Raw genomic sequence first — 19,114 nt, forward strand, 5'->3', positions numbered from 1 at the left:
ATGACCCCACTGCTAGGTGCTGTCCCAACAATGCCAATGGGAGACAAATTCTGTCCCAGTGGAGATCTCAGCACTAAATCGCAGTGCTGTCACTTCTGGGTAGTTACTCAAAACTGAGTATGTCTCAGGACCCAGGCCATATTCAGATTCATTGCCTCTGAATCCCCGTGGGGTAGGACTTGGGAATACACTTTAAAACATTATTATTGAGATATAATTTAATATAGCATAAAATTCACCATTTTAAGTGCACACTTTCAGTGGTTTTTAGTATATTCATAAGGTTGTATGATCTTATCACCACGAATTCCAGGACCTTTCCATCACCTCAGAAAGCAAGCCCGTAGCTGTTGGCAGTCGACCCCATCCCCCACTCTCCCAGTCTCTGGCAACCACTAATTTCCCTTTCTGGATTTTTCCATTCTGGACAACCCACAGGAATGCACTCACATAACACAGGGTCTGTATCTGGCTCCGTCCATTCAGCACTATGTTTTCAGGGGTTCATCCATGTCATAGCATGGACCAGGAACTCATTCCTTTGGAATATGCACCTGTGATAAGCTCCCCAGGTAGTTGTGATGAGTGGGCTTCGAGAGGAAGAGAACAGTACATTCACACAAGGCCTAACTTCTGGTTATTATAGGGCTACGGGGCCTCAGTCCCTTCTTCAGGTACGCCTATCTCGGAGGCTCGACTGGTAGCAGCAGGCAACGCTGGCTGCTTGCCTCAAGACAAAAGATATTGGGTAGGGTCTCCTGGCGCTCAGCAGGGAGAAGTCTGGGTCTGTGGACAGTGGCCTGGCAGCTGAGGAGTGGGCAAATAAACTGCAAGAGGCTCACACAAAGGGATTTAGTCTCAATTCAAAGACTTTAATGTACATTATGCTCTTGGAAAAACATCTCCAAGGAAGCAAGTAGAACCGAAAGTCTTAACCAGCATGGATTCTCATTCAGAAAACTGGTGTTAGCCGTGGCCCTCGAAAAGAATGGTACAGTGACTCTGATCATAGTACAACAGTTTGTGGTCAGGGTGGCAGGACCTGTGTGGGATGGGCACACCCTCAGGACTGCAAGGGAAGGGAAGCTTCATTACTTCTGTGGCTGACAGCTCTACAGCAGGACTGGGAAGATCTAGGTTAGCCAGGTCATCTCCTGAGCTCTGAATAAAGATACAGAGCTTCAATGGGGCCAAAGAAACCTATCTAGAGTAAGAACCTCTCTCTTTGTTGTTGAATCTCCAGTCACGGTGGCTCTGGTGAGGAATGGGGCCATATAGAAGGGGTGCCCAGTCCCACTTCTGGGTCTGAGACCTCAGAATGGAACAGATGGGAGGGACATGGCATCAGCAGGCCCCTGAGGTCAGGAGCCACAAATCTTGGACAACTATCCACTCTGGTCAGGAGGAAGGGACTTAGACGGAGAAAGCAAAAGCTGACCACTTGTCAGACTCAACCCAACTGTCTTCTGGGTCCCCTCTCCCCAGTCTGGAGCTCCTGAGTAGTCACATATCCGCCATGTTTTCTGTGATGTGTTCCCATTTAACAAGGGACAGGCAGAAATTCTAGTCCATCTCCCTAGCACCCTGTTTAACTTTTAAGTCATCAACCGATACACCAAACTCGTGTAGTCCAGGGTTTCTTGTTTTCTAACCATCCTATGGAATAAGCAAGCAATCAGTTCTCTAGGGCTACTGACTCACATTTTTTTCCCTGGGAAGGAAGCAGGGTGCTACTGAGGCAGGTCTCTCCCGAGAGCTTCTCTAAGAGCCCATGTGGAATTTGGTCAGATCAGCCTCACGGCCAGGCTGATGGGAACTGATGAATGTGCCTCTGGGAGGCATATTGCCTCTCTGGCACTGAAGAAACTTATTTATTGGTGAAAGAGGGAATTCTGGCTCCATCTTTGCAGAACCTGGTAGGGCCACTGCCCTGCAGGTCCCAGAAGGAAGGCATGAATGGAGAGGCCAGGACTGTAACCATGTGGGAAGGGGCCTCCCCTGGCTGGCAGTATTCCCAGTTAGCCAGTCTGCACACCTTCAGGGAGCTCCACCACCACTGGGGCGCAGTCCTCTGGCTCTGCCTCAAAGTCCCACCGAAACTTCTTGGTCAGGTGAGCTTGGAACTTTTCAGCTTTCTGCCTCAGGGTGGCATCCACGGCAACGCTGCAGGCGGAGGAAAAGAAAACCTACAGAGAACAGAGGGTAAGTCACTCCTGAGAACACAGAGGGGGCCAAGAAAGCTGTGGAAATTTCCTCATGGTGTTCAGCTCTCTGGGGCGGGTGGATCAGCTGCTGCTGGCACAGGCCCAAGACACCTGCTGTGCTCCCCCCAAACCAAGAAAGAAGGTCCAAACCCAGCTGAGTGGCTGGGGCAGGACTAGAATGGAAAATTACTCTTAGGCAGAGATGCCCCATTGAGAGTAAGGCCAATGGGGCCATCACCCTGGCCCAGTCCCCTGGGGAGCTCTCCTGGGCACCTGGGCAATAACTACACCAGCTGGTACCAAAACAGTTTTGGAGGGCTTATAAGCTCTGCATCCCATCAAGTCCCAGGCCCTAGGCCAACGGGGCTGAACTGCTGCTCTAATCTACATGGGCCACAGGCTTACCAGTCAGAGGTTTCTATTCCCTTTGAAAGTTGTCTTTGATGTTCTTTTAAAATTGTGGTAACGGGCACCTGAGCGGCGGTTAAACGTCCAACTCTTGATTTTAGCTCAGGTCGCGATCTCGGGTTGTGAGATCGAGCTCTGCGTCAGGCTCCGTGTTGGCCATGGAGCCTGCTTAGGATTCTCTTTCCCTCTCCCTTTGTCCCTCCCTCGCTCTCTCTAAAAAAAATAAAATAAAATTGTGGTAACATGTACAAAACACAAAACCTACCATTTTAACCATTTTTAAAGGTACAATTCAGTGGTGTTAAATAAATTCACACTGCTATGCAGCCATTACCATCATCCATCTTCAGAATTTGACTATCCTTCCCAACTGATACTTTCTCTTTGTACCCACACTAACTTCGCATTTCCCCCTCCCCCCAGCCCCTGGAAACCACCTTTCAGCAACAAACAAGGGCAAGATCTGGTTTTTGTTATTATTATTATTTTTTAATAATAGCCATCATAATGGGTGTGAAGTGCTATCTCATTGTGGTTTTGATCTGCATTTCCCTAATGATAAGTGATGCTGAACATCTTTTCATGTAGATGCACTGGCCATTTCTATGTCTTCTCTGGAGAAATGTCTAAGTCTTTTGCCCATTTTTAGTCAGGTTTGTTGTTGTTATTGTAGTTCTTTGTATATTCTGGATATTAATCCCTTGTTTTGATGTTCTTTTTAATTCAGTTTCATCTGACATAAACATGGGCAGGGGGCAGAGGCTAATTTTCTCTACATCTGACACTCCATTCCAGATTTTCCTGGATCCCAATCACCAATGAGCAAACTCATTATTCCTTCTCATACTGTTTTACTGTTATCAAATTCAAAAAAGTTTCAGAGTATCCCCACAGATCCTCACAATGCTCTGGGGAGACACCCCAGAATACCTATTTTATGGAAATGTAGGCAAAGAGGAGTTAAATGACTGGATGAAAACTAGAAGGAAAGGAAGTAGTAGTTTCCCCCAGACCACCTCACAGACACAAGGCACAGGGTGGGGGAAACTTTGTTCCAAATCAGTCTCCTGCTGTAGCTTGCCTGCAGATCACCATGGAAGGAATCTGCGCTCTAGGGGCCCTCACCTGACAAAGTTAACAGGTGTACTCTACAGCTGATTCCAGGGGTACTTGCTTCTCCACTGTCTGTTAGCAGGAGTGAAGCTCATTTCAGTGGTCTTTGTTTGGAGTCATTTTGTTGGGGTGGTAGCACGGACATAAGTGATTGGGGGTTGTGTGTGTACACAAGCAGAAGAGGGGGTTACAGAATTTGGTTTCATCAACTTGGGAATCGACTAAATACAGGAGCGGGAAGCACAGCCACAACAAAACAGCAGATCAATAACTAATTAGAGGGGTTGTGTGAGCTCGGTGGCAAGAGGGCAGCAGGGAAGCCGGCTGCATGTCTGTACGCAGCTAATGGAGCTTAGCTTGCCCTGGAGTGTGAAGGTGGAGCCCAGCTGAACTCTGGGGAGGAGCCCCATACCAGAAGTAGAGAAACCTTGTTTCAAACAGCATTAGTTTCAGAGGCCCTGCATACCCCAGAGTCTGTCCCAAGGTCCTGGGGAGCCTGCTGGCTGAATCTGTAAAAGCCTCTTCCTGTTCCCCTCCTTACACAGTAAATTGTATCCCTCTCTACAGAGCCCTGCCTCTCCAGCCATGATGAGCAGCTGCCAAACAAGCTCTACAGTCTCTCTGTGCCTCTACACACATGCTTTTTCCTCTGCTTAGAACACCCTTCTATCCCTGCTTTCACCTTCTTCACCTACTAATTTCTACTAGTGATTCATGTTCAGCTGAGACATCAGCTCCTTTAGGATGTTTTCCCAGACCAAGGATGGAACAGGTGTTCCTTTATGCTCCTCCAGCGCCCAAGGTTACCACAAACATAGCCTCAATCTCAGGTAAGAGTCCATTTACTGTTGAGCTCTCCCAAGAGACAAGGAGCAACTCCAAACCAGTGACTCTTTCTCCTACTGTATATTACACTCCTGGCACAGAGTTTGGCATAAAGGACCCATTAGGTGTTTAATGAGCAAAAGAATGAAGAAGACCATAAACTCTGTGAAAATCCATTTTTGGTTCACTTTTGCACAAGTCCTTGGGACCAAATAATTCCTCAATAATTATGTGATGGTGCTGAACAAAAGAAAGGTCTCATCCTGGAGAGGAGGTGGCCCCTTGCATACCACCAGCTCACAAGCCACTTCCTTAAGACAGGCCTTTTACAAAAGTCCAGGCTGAAAAGTTTCAGCCTTTGGTCCCCTAGCACTGGGCCTTAACTTCCCTCACGTCATTTCTTACACTGTGCTTGTATCACAGTGATCTGTGCTCCTCAAGAGTAGAGAATGAGTCCTTTTTTATCAACATGTCCCACATAGCATATCGCCCAGAGCCTGGCATAGAGTTAGGCCCCACAGGAAGCTCACTGAACAGATATGAATGAGATGAGATGAAGGGACTGCCCTGCATTTGGCAATGGCCAGCAGTAACAGGTCTAAACAGGCTGGGCTCATACTCATCACTCATTCTTCCCACCCCCTCAAACAATGCCTGGGAGTAAAATCAACCAGAGCAGGTATAATAGAAACCTTCTGTCTGAAAAATAGGGCTTCTAATTTAAAAAGTGCTTTGTCCTTTTTAAAGAACTTGTCGATTAAATCTTTACTACAAGTCTGGGTACTATAAACCTGGGAGGTAAGAGGACAGGAAATTACTATTCCCACTGTACAGATGAGAATGGTGATAAAGGCTGAGCAAGTAATAAATGTTAAGCGAGAGCAGGTCCAAGTAGGGAAATCTGAACCCTTTGTCCCTACGAAGACCTTCTTTTTGTCTCAACACAGATTTAATATATTCGTCATATTTTCAGCACTGTCCTGTGGAGAGCCAGGGGGCTTGGAGACTAGGTGCTTCTGGAACTGTCCCCTCTGTGGGCCTCCAGGACCCACAGCATAGTCCAGGTTGACTTTTATTAAAAAAGCAACTTTATTGAGGTATAACTTACATACAACTAAATTCACCCATTTTATGTGCTCGATTCGTCTGGACAAATGTGAACACCCATGCAAACATTGTATGATATAATTAAGACAGATATTAGTTTTCTTTTGGTATTCAGTTTTATGACTCTGAGGCCCACATACCATCACAATCAGGATGCTGAACAGTCTCATCACTCCAAGAAATTCCCTTGTGCTGCTTAGTGGTCAAAAGCTCCCCTTACCCAAGCCTCTTGCATCCAATGATCTATTTTTGTCCCTACAGTCCACAAACTTGACATTTTAAAAACCCATAATTCAGAAAAGGAGATATATAGACATTACCTAGTTTTCAAGCAGTAATTTACTTTGATTCTTTTTGTTGTTGTTAAGATTTTATTTATTTATTCATGAGAGACACAGAAAGATAGGCATAGACATAGGCAGAGGGAGAATCAGGCTCCCTGTAGGGAGCCCAGTGTGGGACTCAATCCCAGGACCCGGGGATCATGACCTGAGCCAAAGGCAGATGCTCAACCACTGAGCCACCCACGTGCCCCAATTCTCTTGGTTTTAGATTAATTTTATGGCTTCTTCAGAAAATTTGGTAATGATCTATTTATTTTACTTATTAAAGTGAAATCAAGTAAACACTTCTTAACATCACTGAGAAATCAATCATCTTAATATCAGAAGATTAATCCTGGATATTTTATTTTTTATTTTTATTTTTTTTAAATAAGCATTTTTTTTTAAATTTATTTATTCCGAGAGAGAGAGAGAGAGAGAGAGAGAGAGAGAGAGAGAGAGAGACTGAGACTGAGAGGCAGAGACACAGGCAGAGGGAGAAGCGGGCTCCATGGAGGGAGCCTGACGCGGGACTCGATCCTGGGTATCCAGGATCAGACCCCGGGCTGCAGGCGGCGCTAAACCGCTGTGCCACCGGGGGTGCCCAATCCTGGATATTTTAAAAATACTTTTGAAAGAAGACATCAACATTTCATAAACAATTGTATTTCTCTAAAACTAAAAGCATATGGGGCGCCTGGTTGTCTCAGGTGGTTAAGCATCTGCCTTCGACTCGGGTCATGATCCCAGGGTCCTGGGATGGAGCCCTGCATCAGGCTCCTTGCTCAGCAGGGAGCCTGCTTCTCCCTCTCCCTGCCACTCTCCCTGCTTGTGTTTCTGTCAAATAAATAAATTAAAAAAAAACAAAACCCTACAACTAAAAGCATACCCCTTGGGTATTTTTCTTTAAATATAGAAAAAAGTATTAATATTTCTATCATTAAGTCTGTATACTTAAGAGACTGTATACATTTATGTATACAATTTTACTAAGATTGTAAATTACTTTAATCAGAAACGTGAAAGCCTTCTTTTAAACCCAAGTTAAAAAAATAAATAAATAAACCCAAGTTAAATAAATTGAGTTCAGCCAGGTCACCTTGAGAAATTCAAAATATCAAGGTAGGTAGCTGAGTCACTATCTCATCCTATTTTTTGGACAAAAAAGATGAAATTTCCTAATTTTTTCAATTCCCAAATGATTATACAACTTAGAATGAAACTAGCCAGAGGTAGAACATTCTATTTCCACTTGCAGAAGAAAGTGGTGTTAAACAAAACTATAATTTCACAATGATTACCAGGAGGGTAACAAGCAGCAGGAATCATGTCTTCTGAGGTTAATTTAAAGAATTTGGGATGTTTCATCTGGGAATAATAAACGGGAGCCCACCACAGACTTCAGAATCAACTCAACCTTGCCATCCACTAGTTCTGGTGATCTTGGGCAAAATCATGTGACCTCTCTGATCCTGTTTCCTCACTGTAAAATGAGATTATATACGTAACTCTAAGCACTATAGTGAGGGCTAAATGAGATAATGTACACGATAACTGTGCAAAGATGATAGCTGATGGCAGAAAATGTGTGAGTAGGTAGGTGAAACTGATTATGGCAGGTGTTATGATAAAAACTCTTCCATCAAGAGGTAAAGATGGGACATTGGCATTTAGAATATTGGCAAGAAATGAAGCTGGAAAGCATAGATGGCCTATTGTGACTAAAAGTATTTTAAAAAATAGGTTACGTGACTATAGGCCTAAATGCTATGCAATCAGCAACGAGAATCCTTATTTTGTACAGAACTCACTTTCTAACATACTATTAAATTCAGATTATCCTTTCATTGGTTTTAAACAAATTATGGTGACTCAAGTTGCTTTTAATAAAAGAAAAAACTGTATCTATTTTTGTAAAACAAATAATTTTTATTCAAGCTAAATCCATGGGATTTATAAAAACCAGTGACATCTATTCAAAAGGGCCTCTAATGGCAGAGGCCATTACGTGGCTAATTTTATACTAGCTAATGTGGCAGCCTTTAAGTGCTTACACATACAAACACACCAGTCCCTCTCCATGGGTAGTAGCCATTTAAGCTCCTAAGTAAGAAAGCCAGTTCCACTTACTTGACTACCTGGGGGGCAGAGCAGGCGGCTGGCTGAGGAAGGCTTTTATGGGCTGATTCATTCACTCACACACACCCTGAGTGAGTGCCTCCGTGTGGGGTGGGGGGACTGGATTCTCACTGCCAAAATGGTACCAACGTTAACTCTCCATTAAAAAAAAACCATTTTTTTTTTTGTAATATCCTTTTCTACATTGTGCCTGTTGAAATCTGTCATCGTTCTAGCACATGCTTAAACGCCTCCTTCACAGTCACTCATGATCCTCTATCTTCTCAAATTGCAACCCTAGTCTGAATTAACCAATTCCTTTTTGGTGCTTATAATGTCCTTTGATCAGACTGCAGCGTTTACACCTGTCATATTAGGGGCATCTATCTACACTACCACAGAAATTATGTACTCTAGTCATCTAGAAACACCCAATAATACAAAGTGAGAGAAGTGCTAGGATCAACTAGGTGTTGAAAATAACCAGATGAACAACAAAACAGGCTCTGGGTAAAAGCTCATGGCTTAGTGGGGAAGTCAGGCAGACAATGCAGACATTTCAGCAGACAGAGACTGTGTAATATAATAGTGACAAGTCCAAAGTAGGCTAATAGTATGGAAAGGAGAGAGATCGGGAATGGCTTCCGAGAGAGGGATACCTTAAGGGCATCTTGTAGAATGAACAAGTTCACACCAGGCAGAACAAAAATCATGTTCAGTTAAGAAGGAATGAAACTGGCATAAAATTTCAGTCGTACCAAATGAAAAAGTTCTAGAGAACTGCTGTGCTTATAGTTACCAGTACTGTACACTTAAAAATATGTTAAGAGAGTAGGGCTCATGTTATGTGCTAATTTTTACCATGATTTAAAAGGGGTGGTGGTCGTATGTGTCTGGTTGGCTCAGCAGGTCAAGCATCCAATTTTTGGTTTTGTCTCAGGTCATGGTCTCAGGGTTGTGGGATGGAGCCCTGAGTAGGGCTCTGCACTTTGTGCAGTCTGTTTGAGATCTGCTCTCTTTCTCTGTCCCCACCCCAGCTTGTGCTTTCACTCTCTCTAAAATAAATAAATAAAAATAAAAAAAAAAAAGGCTTGAAATAGCATAGTATGTCTGGGAACTTGTAAGGAGAACACTACTACTAGAATTGACAGGGGAAAATAAGGAGAGGTAGAAGTTGGAGAACAGATCAGGAACCAGATCAGAATGGGCCTTATGATCTATGTTTGGGCTTTTAATTTTCTAGGTGATGAGGAAGTATACAGAAAAATAGTATCAGATCTGCATTTCAGAGCAATTCAGGTGGCAGCATGCAGACAGGTGGACCGCCAGGGGTGGGCACAGGAGCTGACAAACAGATGCAGTCTAGCTGGGACTAAGAAGGTCTCAGGGCCTGTGTCAGGTAAACGGTATCAGGGCAGACCACCTTCTAAACAATGCTGTCTGGAGTGACCTGGTAAATCCATTTGTTTACTTTCCAACCAACATATAAGTTGCAAATCAGGGGTTCTATCTTGTTCACAGCCATATTTCCAGTCCTACAACAGGCCCTTGAATCTATTAAGATGGTCAGCAAATCCCTGGTAAATCAATGAATAAATCTCTCGGAGGGCAGGAACCCTGACCAACATATGGATCCCTCAACACTTTCAGGAGAATGTTGTATACAAAGATAGAATGCTCAAAAATATATGCTGATATATTTTTTTAATTTTTTTTATTTTTTTTATTTTTTTTTTATTTTTATTTATTTTTTTTTATGATAGTCACACAGTGAGAGAGAGAGAGAGGCAGAGACACAGGCAGAGGGAGAAGCAGGCTCCATGCACTGGGAGCCCGACGTGGGATTCGATCCCGGGTCTCCAGGATCGCGCCCTGGGCCAAAGGCAGGCGCTAAACTGCTGCGCCACCCAGGGATCCCTCTGCTTGTGTCTCTGCCTCTCTCTATCATGAATGAATAAATAAAATCTTTAAAAAAATAAAAAAATAAAGGCATGTGTCCTGGATTTTTCCAAATAATGACATCAAATTTTCTTGGTGAAAAGTCCAAAGACAGAATTCTTCCAACTGTCAGTCTGTACACCCTACCTGGGCATTCAGTGATCCAGCTGGGCCCTCTCAGCTTCAGAAATCACTGCTGGCAACAGCATCAACAATCAGAGCTCAGCTGTCGGTCAGCTCTGTTAACAATGGTCAGGACAGCCAATGACACAGTGTGGCCCTCCTATGTCTATATGACACTATTAACACACATCACAAGGGGAGCACATCATTTCCACGGGCTGCTGCCAGAGGCTAGTTAGCAAGCTATTGCCCCCTCCATCCCTCATCTGTTACTAGCTCATGTAACCCAGGAACTTGATGGGGGACAGAGGGCAGGATTTCCTCCTTCAGAGGAAAGATAAAGGGATTTAATTTCTCTGTTATGTCAAGAAACAATAAAAGAGCAATTTTATAACTCTTCTGAAGTGGAACACTCCAAGCTCAAACAACTGGTCCCCATGGTCTCCAACTGCCAGAGTTTTAAGTCAGCTGCCTGCTTACAGGGATTCTTCCAACAGTATATTGTTTGTAGAAAAGTGTTCCATACCTCTGAGACATAAGCCCCTGGTGATGTCTCCATTGATGTCAATCAAGAATCTTTACTGGGGGAATCTGTATTATATTCAGTACATAGGAGCATAAACACAAGCCTGAGTTCAAATCCTGACTCTGCCACTTATCAGCTGTGTGACCTTACATAAATGACTTAACCTTCCTGAGTCCCAATGTTCTCATTTGTAAATAGGAAATCATCCTCCCTTGCCTTGAAGGATTCCAGGGAGATTAAATGAGGGAACCCAAGTAGCATGGTAAACATAATGCCTGCTACTCCACAGGCATTTACTGGATGTGTTTGTTCCTTCTCTCAGCCCAGGTGTGAGTGGTAGGTTAGTGAACAGCCACCTTTGAAGGAGCAGGCCTCATAGTAGTCTCACACACAGGGAGAAAAAAGCAGCTCATGGAACACAAAGTATGGAAAGTGACAGCTTGCAGCTTTTGCCTTTTCGACACTTGAGAAAGTTACAAAATGTGAGTGACAGAGGCTGTCCCAAGAACATAAAGGAAGCTAATCTATTTGCAAAGGGAGGAAATAGCACAGGATGAAGATTGTAAGTTGTTTGAAGCTTCTTCCCTAATTACCACTCATAATGAAAATTTAATTGCCAAGTTAAAAGCAAATTTCACTTTTTCTGTCAGAGAATCTCTGCAGAAACTGGCACGTTTTGTTTGAACAGGAAATCAAAGTTACTTTAACGCTTAAATGAGATCTAAGGAGCTGCAGATGTTTCCCTGGAAATAACAAGCTTCAACACTCTGTCCTACTGGGTTATACCAACTTATGGTTACAGGGAGAAAGAAAAAAAAAGTGTTTTGAGCTGAATAACGAAAAAAAAAAAGTGTTTTGAGCTGAATAACTTATAGAGGAGGAGGTTATTCAAATGCCAAGGACCCCACTGCGTGGCACTCTCAGAGCAAGGCAGGGAGACAGTGGTATAGAGAGAGGGTCTCTGGCATCAAGAAACTTACAACTGAGGAGAGTGAACCAGGAAACACAGTGAGGTCAGGAAACTGAAACAAAAAAGTGAAAGTAACCCTCCTGAGGCTTCACACATCCTTGTCTTAATTTTGATCCACATGGGTGTCAGCCAAAAGATTGCTCACCTGTAAGGTGCTGGTGAGGAAGTTATCCTGGGAGACAATGTCCACAAAGAAGTCGGCAGGGATCTCGCCAAGCTGGTGGTACAGGATGGAGATGAGGTTGATGTAGAGGGTGTGGTGCTTCATCATGGCTTCTTCTGACCGGCACAGGAGATTCAGGAGTCGCTTCCAGTGCTCAAATGCCTCATACACGTTCCCCAGGAGGAAGCACACAAAGGCAAACTGGAGTTCACCTGAAAGGTGCAGAGATGAGAATGATCATGAGAGAGCACAGTGCCAGCTGACTCTACAAGACCACCAATTCTACTGGACCTCAGTAATGGGTGGTGGCCCTTTATCCTGACACTCCTGCAGAACACCCCCTGCTAGGTGGGGTTTTCCACTGAGCACAAGCTCATTAAAAGTTTGTTGAACAGCTATAAACTCAAGCCACAAAAAACTAAACGGTGGTTTTATAAAATCAGACTGCAAAAGAAGAGATATACCTAGTATTTGCCTGGCACATAAACTTTCAAAAGTTTAAAAAATGTGTCCATGGATATTATGCCAGGTGGATCCTAAACTTGGCTGCCTATCAGAATTACTAGGAGAGCTTGTTAAAGATAAAGCTGCCAAGCCTCACCCACAGAGATCCTGGTTGAGGACAGATGATGGAGCCTCTTAGTATCTGTAGCTCTAAAAAGCTTCCTGGGTGATTCTGATCCAGATGGTCTCTGTTCCAGGGCCAGGGAAATGCTGCACTACACCATGTAATCCTTAGCCCAAATCCACAAGGTGTTCAGGAAAGGTATTTTTCTCATTTTACAGATGAGGTCAAGGATCTTATCCAAGGTCACACATCTAATGCTTGGTAATAAGAACAATGGAAAGATAAAACAGAATTCCTATTGGGCAAGAAAAGAGCCTCCCAGAAGAGGAAAATTTGAGTACTTGTTCCAGGCTTAGCCTGCCAGCCAAAATCATTTGCATTTGTTTAACCACAGGGCTCTGTGATTTAACCTCTATGAATAGGGGATCCCTGGGTGGCGCAGTGGTTTGGCGCCTGCCTTTGGCCCAGGGCTCGATCTTGGAGACCTAGGATCGAATCCCACGTCGGGTTCCCGGTGCATGGAGCCTGCTTCTCCCTCTGCCCATGTCTCTGCTTCTCTCTCTCTCTCTCTCTCTCTCTCTCTCTCTCTGTGTGACTATCATAAATAAATTAAAAAAAATTTAACCTCTATGAATAGCTTGGGGGCTAATAGCATGACCTCTGAAACCAAACTACCTGAGTTCAAATATCGGCTCTACTCTTCAGAGATGTATGACCTTGGGCAAGTTATTCAATCTGTTTATACCTCTATTTCCTTATTTGAGGCCCATGGATAAGATTAAATGAATCAATATATTTCACATAAAGTATTTAGAATAATGCCTGGCACAAAGAAACATTCATTACTTATTATTATTCCCACATTTCCACCAGATGCCTGTCTGAAACAGAGACCCAATGATCCAGAAGCCACTGTCCTTGGGAAAGCAACTGGGTCTCTGGTTGCCAAGATACACTATTGTGGATCAGAGACATTCTCTCTGGCTTCAAATTTAAGGAGGGCTTCTGTATCATACCTATACATGGGCCATAAAAAGAACAGATGCACTCAACACTAAGTGCTCTTTAAATGCATGGTGTTTGATCTCTGTCACCTTCAGAGACATGAACAACTAGTTCTCTATTCCTAGGCTTGTGGAACTAAGTTTGTCTAGCTGCCTGGTCCAGATATACTGGATGTTTGACTGACATTTTCAAGATATTGTCAAATTTTCTTTGTATGATAGAGGTTAATGATTTGCTTCTACTGTGGGCTTTACCTGGTTAGTTTGTGAAAATATGAGCTTAGTCTCTGAATTTAGGGCATTTACTTAAATTCATGCATTTCTGGCCTACTCTAAAATTAAGTTAGGAGATCCGAAATAATTTCAAAGAGCTGTCAGGAAGATACAAAGTTATCCCTGCAACAGACCTTTCACCAGATTACTTTGAAGAACTAAAATGTTTAAGAATTAGAAAACAGGATTTCTGTTCATTTTTAAGTCAGAATTTCAAGTGTTACTTATTAAATGATAATACAGTATAATGCATGAAGATGCACCCATTAAAATGTGCCCTTTTATCAGAGAGAGTCAATGATATAAAGGGCCCTATATTCAAATTTCTCACTGATCTTTCAACAGAAAAATATGCAAATACCTGGGCAATTTGTGTAAGAAAAAATATAAATAGCTGTTGAAGATGTAATGAATATTTGCTGTCACTAGTAATCAAAGAAATATACACTGAAACATCATTCTCCAACTATCCGGTTGGAAGAAGCCTTTGCTAAATTGCCATTTCAGAGGTGACAGGCTACCGCCTCACCCCAGCTGGCAACACACATGCTCTGATTCAACAATTTCAACTCTTAATGTATGTATAAGTACATACAAGGATGTTCATTAGATGACACAACAGGGAAAATAGGGACATCTTAAAGGTCCATCAACAGGGGACTAAAGGGAAACACACAGAAATACACAGAGAAGAAACCACAATGAAGCATTGCATATGGATACAAGATGAAAAATAAATACAGCCAAATGTAAAAAATTGTTATTTCTAGGTGGTGGGAATTGGGAGTGAATTTTTGTTTTATTTCTATGATGACCTTATATTATTTTTGCAATAACAGAGAAAAGTAACAATAAAAACAGTAATAATTTTTTAAAATAAATCACTATCCTGGTCTAAGCCAGAGACCAACACTTTGAATCAGGAGCAAACTGAGGAGGCAGATGGGAGGTTGGGAAGCCCTGGGCTCTGGTCTCACTTTGACCACATAGTTGACCATATCCTTTCCCTCTGTGAAACTCAATCTGTAAAATGAGGGGCTGGGCCCTATCATGGTTGCCAAACACAGGATGGGCTGCATCAGGTTCACCTATGGTGCTAGGTTATTATTTAGAGAGACAGATACTGCTGGGGCCCCACTCCAGATCTCTTGAATTAATCTCCAGTAGGACTGGGCATGATTGCTTCTCAGCCAAGTTTAGGAAACACTGGACTAGATTCCCTAAGGTGTACTCTCTATTATACACCCATCCCTTGGCCCACTCCCAAAGAATCTCGTTCCTCCTCACCAAGCACATCCTGGGGGCTGCTGGGGAACTGCTTGCTGAGCATAGTTTCCAGGGCATAGCTTAGGTCCATGCTGTGCCTGGTTATCTCTGCTGGTGTGGCACCTGCCGGGAACATCTGTGTGGGCAGCTCTGAGAAGCGGATCTCTGTCCCAGCTCTGGGCTTCATCTCTGGCAGCCGGGCTAGGCCCTCCTGGTAGCTTTTGCACTCAGTGCCACAGCGAGGTAGATTCTGCTCCACCCGGTCCTTGGTGTGCTTCATGGAGAGCACAGGAAGCACCTCTGAGAAGGCACAGATCTGGCGGCTCTCAGGCTGCAGCTTCTCCATTGTGGCCTCACTGATAAAGTTGGTGAGTGAGATCCACTTTTTGAGTGTGGCATATGGGTAAGGTCCCAGGAACTGGTCCAGCTCCTGGAGGTTGGCCCTCATGGCCTCCACCTCAGCCTCTGGGGCTGGGGACAGGTCCACCTCTTCTCGGACTGCATTCCAGCGCAGGACGATCAGCCCCCGCTGCTGTAGACTAAGGAAGAAGCCCATACGAGGCCCCACCTCCCTGGGATTTGCCTTGTCCACAGAACTATAGTGGAGGAAGTGGATGCCTGGTGGGATCATCTTCACGCCCCGGAACTTGGGACCCACCTCCCAGGAGTTGTAGTCAATGCCAAACTCTGTCCCCTTGGGCATATTCAGGATGACCACAGTGGCCCCTTCAAAGAAGAGGCGCTTGGCAAGCTCAGGATCCATCTGCATGGCAGCCATGGGACCAGTGCTTGGTGACCAAAAAGAGAACCCCTCCTGTCTTCCAAAACAACTGAAAAAGAAAGAAATCAGAGTTAATTGGAACTTCAGGAAAGATGCTTCATTTGCTGAGGATTCTACATGTGCCAGATTGAATCAGATCCTTGACATAATTATCTCCCTTAATCCTCACAATACTGTATCGATTTTACTGATGAGGAAAATAAGACTCAGAGAAGATTTTGTGTTCTGGTTTACCAAGAAAGAACACTCACTGCACAGCTGGAAAGACATCGAGGAGAAGTGACAGGCTCAAAGTCACACAAGGTCACACAAATTAGAACCTGGGTACCCTGCCCTCCAGTTCAGTGTTCTTCACACTGTCCACTCAGGATCTGCTCTCAGATCTCTCTCTTACAACAGAGGAGGAAAGCAGGGAAAGCCTGGGTGGGCTAGTCAAAACTACAACTGTGCCTAGGCTGTCTCACACTATAACTCTGTCTAAACCATATCACTGAAGAGTCCCAAGGAGTTGAGAAGGATGATTAAATTCAGCATATACCCAGTTTCCCATAAGCCTCCAGACATGGACAGAAGGTGGAAAGTGGGTGCTCAGCATCTAAAATTTACAAAATATCTGGGAAGTGGAGAACTTTTCAACCACAAACCTCTTCTCCTTTTACACATAAAAAAAGAAACCTAAAGCCCAGGGAGTGAAACAATTTCCCAAAAGGCCCAAAGTCATGGCAACTCTGGACTCCTTGCCCAGAATGGATTCAGGTGGCATGGCTGGCCTAGGATCAGTATTTAGAAGAGAAAGAGCAAGAACACTTATTTTACCCATCTCTGAACTATCCACAGGGACATACTGATAAAACGTGTAGGCAGGCAGACACTGCCTAGGTGGTATTTATAGGATCGTTCCAACACGAACTAATTTAATCCAAACAATTATCTAACTTTCTGGTCCCAAGACGCTTACCTATTCAATTCAACAAATAATCCCTGTAGAGGGTCTGGCACACCCGAGCTGTGCCAGATCTCCTGCCTGAAACAACGATCTGTGAAACCTCCACGGAGTAGGACAGTCACTGCTGCCTCTAGGCACTTCCAACCCAGCCGGAGGTACAAACAAGACCCCCAAATTTCACAAACAGAAGAACCAGCTACCTGTTTAATTTTTCTTACTCTTTTTATGTTAAGCAAGCAAAACAAAACAGTGACGAAAGGAAGACCAGCCTGTTTCCAAAAATGTTAAGGGTGTATTTTATCATCTTAACGCCAAACAACAAATGACTCTCACTCTAAATCAGCAGGTTTTTTTTTTTTTTCCCTCAGACTGCAAGTCAAAACTCATTAATGGGTTAAGAAATCAATTTAGAGAGTCTCAACCAGCATTAATTTTTTAATGAAAAGAATTTTTTAAAAAGCACATGATGAATAATAAAGATAACTGTCTTCTGAAGTTTTGTGGGTTCGTATGGATACTTGGTTATGAGATAAAATGTATTTGTTACCGTAGGCTGCAGTCAAAAAAGCCTGAAAGCCGCTGCTCTAAATAATTTGCATCATCATCTTCTTATTCCCAACCCTGAATTCAGAAGGCACTTAATAAATACTTGCTAAAGGAAGAACTGTTGCATTTAGAATAACTGTTCATCAACTGGTCATTTTCCCTTGTGGGATCTGTGTGTTCCCTCCTTGATAATGACATTCCTTTACTTCAATCCCACCAGCCACAATTCTCTTCATTGTATCTTCAACAGCTGGCACAGGGCCTGGCACAGAGAAAAATGCCCTGGAATGCAAAAAGTCACATCCATCTGCTTCTTGCCACCACCCCCTTACTCCAAGTCACCTATCCCTCACCCAAAGTGTCACCCCTCCAATCTGCTCCCCATCCAACAGCCAGAGTGAATGAACTTTTCAAAGTGCCAACCTAGGCACGTCACCCCCGACACTTAATGCCATGTGAATGGCTTCTCTTCTGGCTCCTGAAAAACCAGAATTCTTACCACGACCTGCAAGACCTGCACGGCCAAGGCTGCCTGGCCCCTCCCAACTTCTTCCGATGGTTTCTTACCTTGCACACACACCCCCACCCCCACCCCACCACCCCACCCCCGGGGAGTTCGCTGTTCCAGCCGCAGTGGCCTCTTTCAAACCCTCAAGCAGGAGGCTCCCTGAATAGAAAACCCTTCCCTCCCCTCGTCCTCAGATCATTTTTCTGACCTTAGCTCCGCGGTCACTTCCTCAGCAAAGCCTGCCCGACCCGGGGTTAGGTCAGGTATCCTGGGAGGCACTCTCCGGGCACCTGGTACCTTTCCGTTTCAGGGACCAGGCTGCAATTTTGCATACGTTTAATAGAGGGCTGTCACCTCCGTGGGAGCTGGGTCTTTCTGCGGCGCTAGCACATACTAGATGCTTGACGAGCATTTATTCAATAAAAACGTGATATCCGCTTTGTGGATGAGACAAAGGGGGTCGGTTCCGGCAAAACATGTTACCCGAAATTACAGTCGGACAGAACCATACTGGGCGCCGCCAAGGAGTCTCCGACCCCGCAAGTTCTCAAGTGAGGAAAAAACGCTGGGTTACCCCGGGTGCCCCAGGAAGTACTGGCGACGGGGTCTCTGGTGACGGTTTCTCAGGGGAAAAGGCCTGCGGAGCCACCGGGGTCCCACCACCGGCCCACAGAGCGGGGCGCGGGCGTCCGGGCGAGGCGCCCCACTTCAGGGCACTCCACGATCCCGAGCCGGGAAAAGGGTGGCTTGGGCTGGCCACACAGACGACGAAAACATAGACGGTCAAACAGGCCCGGAGGCCGCACTCACCAGCTTCGGACTCTTCCCCGCTCTCCCGCGCCGCGGCTACGCACCGGAAGTCCTCGTGCTTTGGCTCGGAAAGGGGCGACCGGGAAAGCGGCCCGGCGGAACTCTCGGTCTCGGGAGGAACGGTCCGCGCCTGGAAGTCGTCCCCCCCCCCACCACCACCAAAATTTTGCCTTTTGCTACTTTTTAAGTTACACGTGTGAACTCCTGAACCGTGGATAACAACTTTTACCCAACTGGGCATATCCTGCTCCAGAAACACATCCACCAGCCCTGGTCCTTTGGTCTCTCTCCATCAGTCGCGGTCCCTGAAGCCGGGGTCAAGATCATGGCTGCCTGGTAGCCACAGTCAAGATGCTCAATCATGGTCCAGGTCCGCCAGTTTCTACCTGAGTGTCACTACTGGCCCCGTATCACCCAGTTGCAGCTTCCAACCACACTCAGTCCGAGAGAAGATTGTCAGAAACCCAGTATGCGGGGCAGAGAAGAAGCAGTCTTCAGCAACGGTGGCCACCATGTGGGTCCCCCCCCCCCCAACCATAATCATCCAGGGTCCTCAGGCCGTGGCTGGAGGGAGAGAACATGCCTGTCTTATTC

General features: G+C 44.9%; 1 protein-coding gene across 2 annotated transcripts; it reads right to left on the bottom strand.

The window, feature by feature from the left end:
* Window positions 1-851: 851 nt before the first annotated feature.
* AAR2 (AAR2 splicing factor) lies at window positions 852-18,578 on the bottom strand. Of its 2 annotated transcripts, none has more exons than XM_055304370.1 (4): window positions 18,521-18,578; window positions 14,951-15,759; window positions 11,801-12,030; window positions 852-2,186 (listed from the first exon to the last, which is right to left on the bottom strand). In XM_055304370.1, the coding sequence occupies exons 2-4, from the start codon at window positions 15,705-15,707 to the stop codon at window positions 2,019-2,021; spliced, it is 1,155 nt and encodes a 384-aa protein (XP_055160345.1). In that variant the 5' UTR covers window positions 15,708-15,759; window positions 18,521-18,578; the 3' UTR covers window positions 852-2,018. The 2 variants fall into 2 exon arrangements, with proteins under 2 accessions (XP_055160345.1, XP_055160336.1); XM_055304361.1 differs by lacking the exon at window positions 18,521-18,578 and adding an exon at window positions 17,919-18,494.
* Window positions 18,579-19,114: the final 536 nt, after the last annotated feature.

Source organism: Nyctereutes procyonoides, unplaced genomic scaffold (genome assembly GCF_905146905.1).
Source record: "Nyctereutes procyonoides isolate TBG_1078 unplaced genomic scaffold, NYPRO_anot_genome, whole genome shotgun sequence".
In the NCBI taxonomy this organism is placed as follows: Eukaryota; Metazoa; Chordata; class Mammalia; order Carnivora; family Canidae; genus Nyctereutes; species Nyctereutes procyonoides.

Bases quoted from the DNA above. Each gene is read 5' to 3' on its own strand.
- AAR2 (XM_055304370.1), bottom strand. From the start codon at position 15,707: ATGGCTGCCATGCAGATGGATCCTGAGCTTGCCAAGCGCCTCTTCTTT. The intron at 12,031-14,950 runs GTGAGGAGGAAC...TGCACCTTTCAG, and splicing joins CAGCCCCCAGGATGTGCTTG to GTGAACTCCAGTTTGCCTTT. The intron at 2,187-11,800 runs GTGAGCAATCTT...TGTTCTCTGTAG, and splicing joins TCCTCACCAGCACCTTACAG to GTTTTCTTTTCCTCCGCCTG.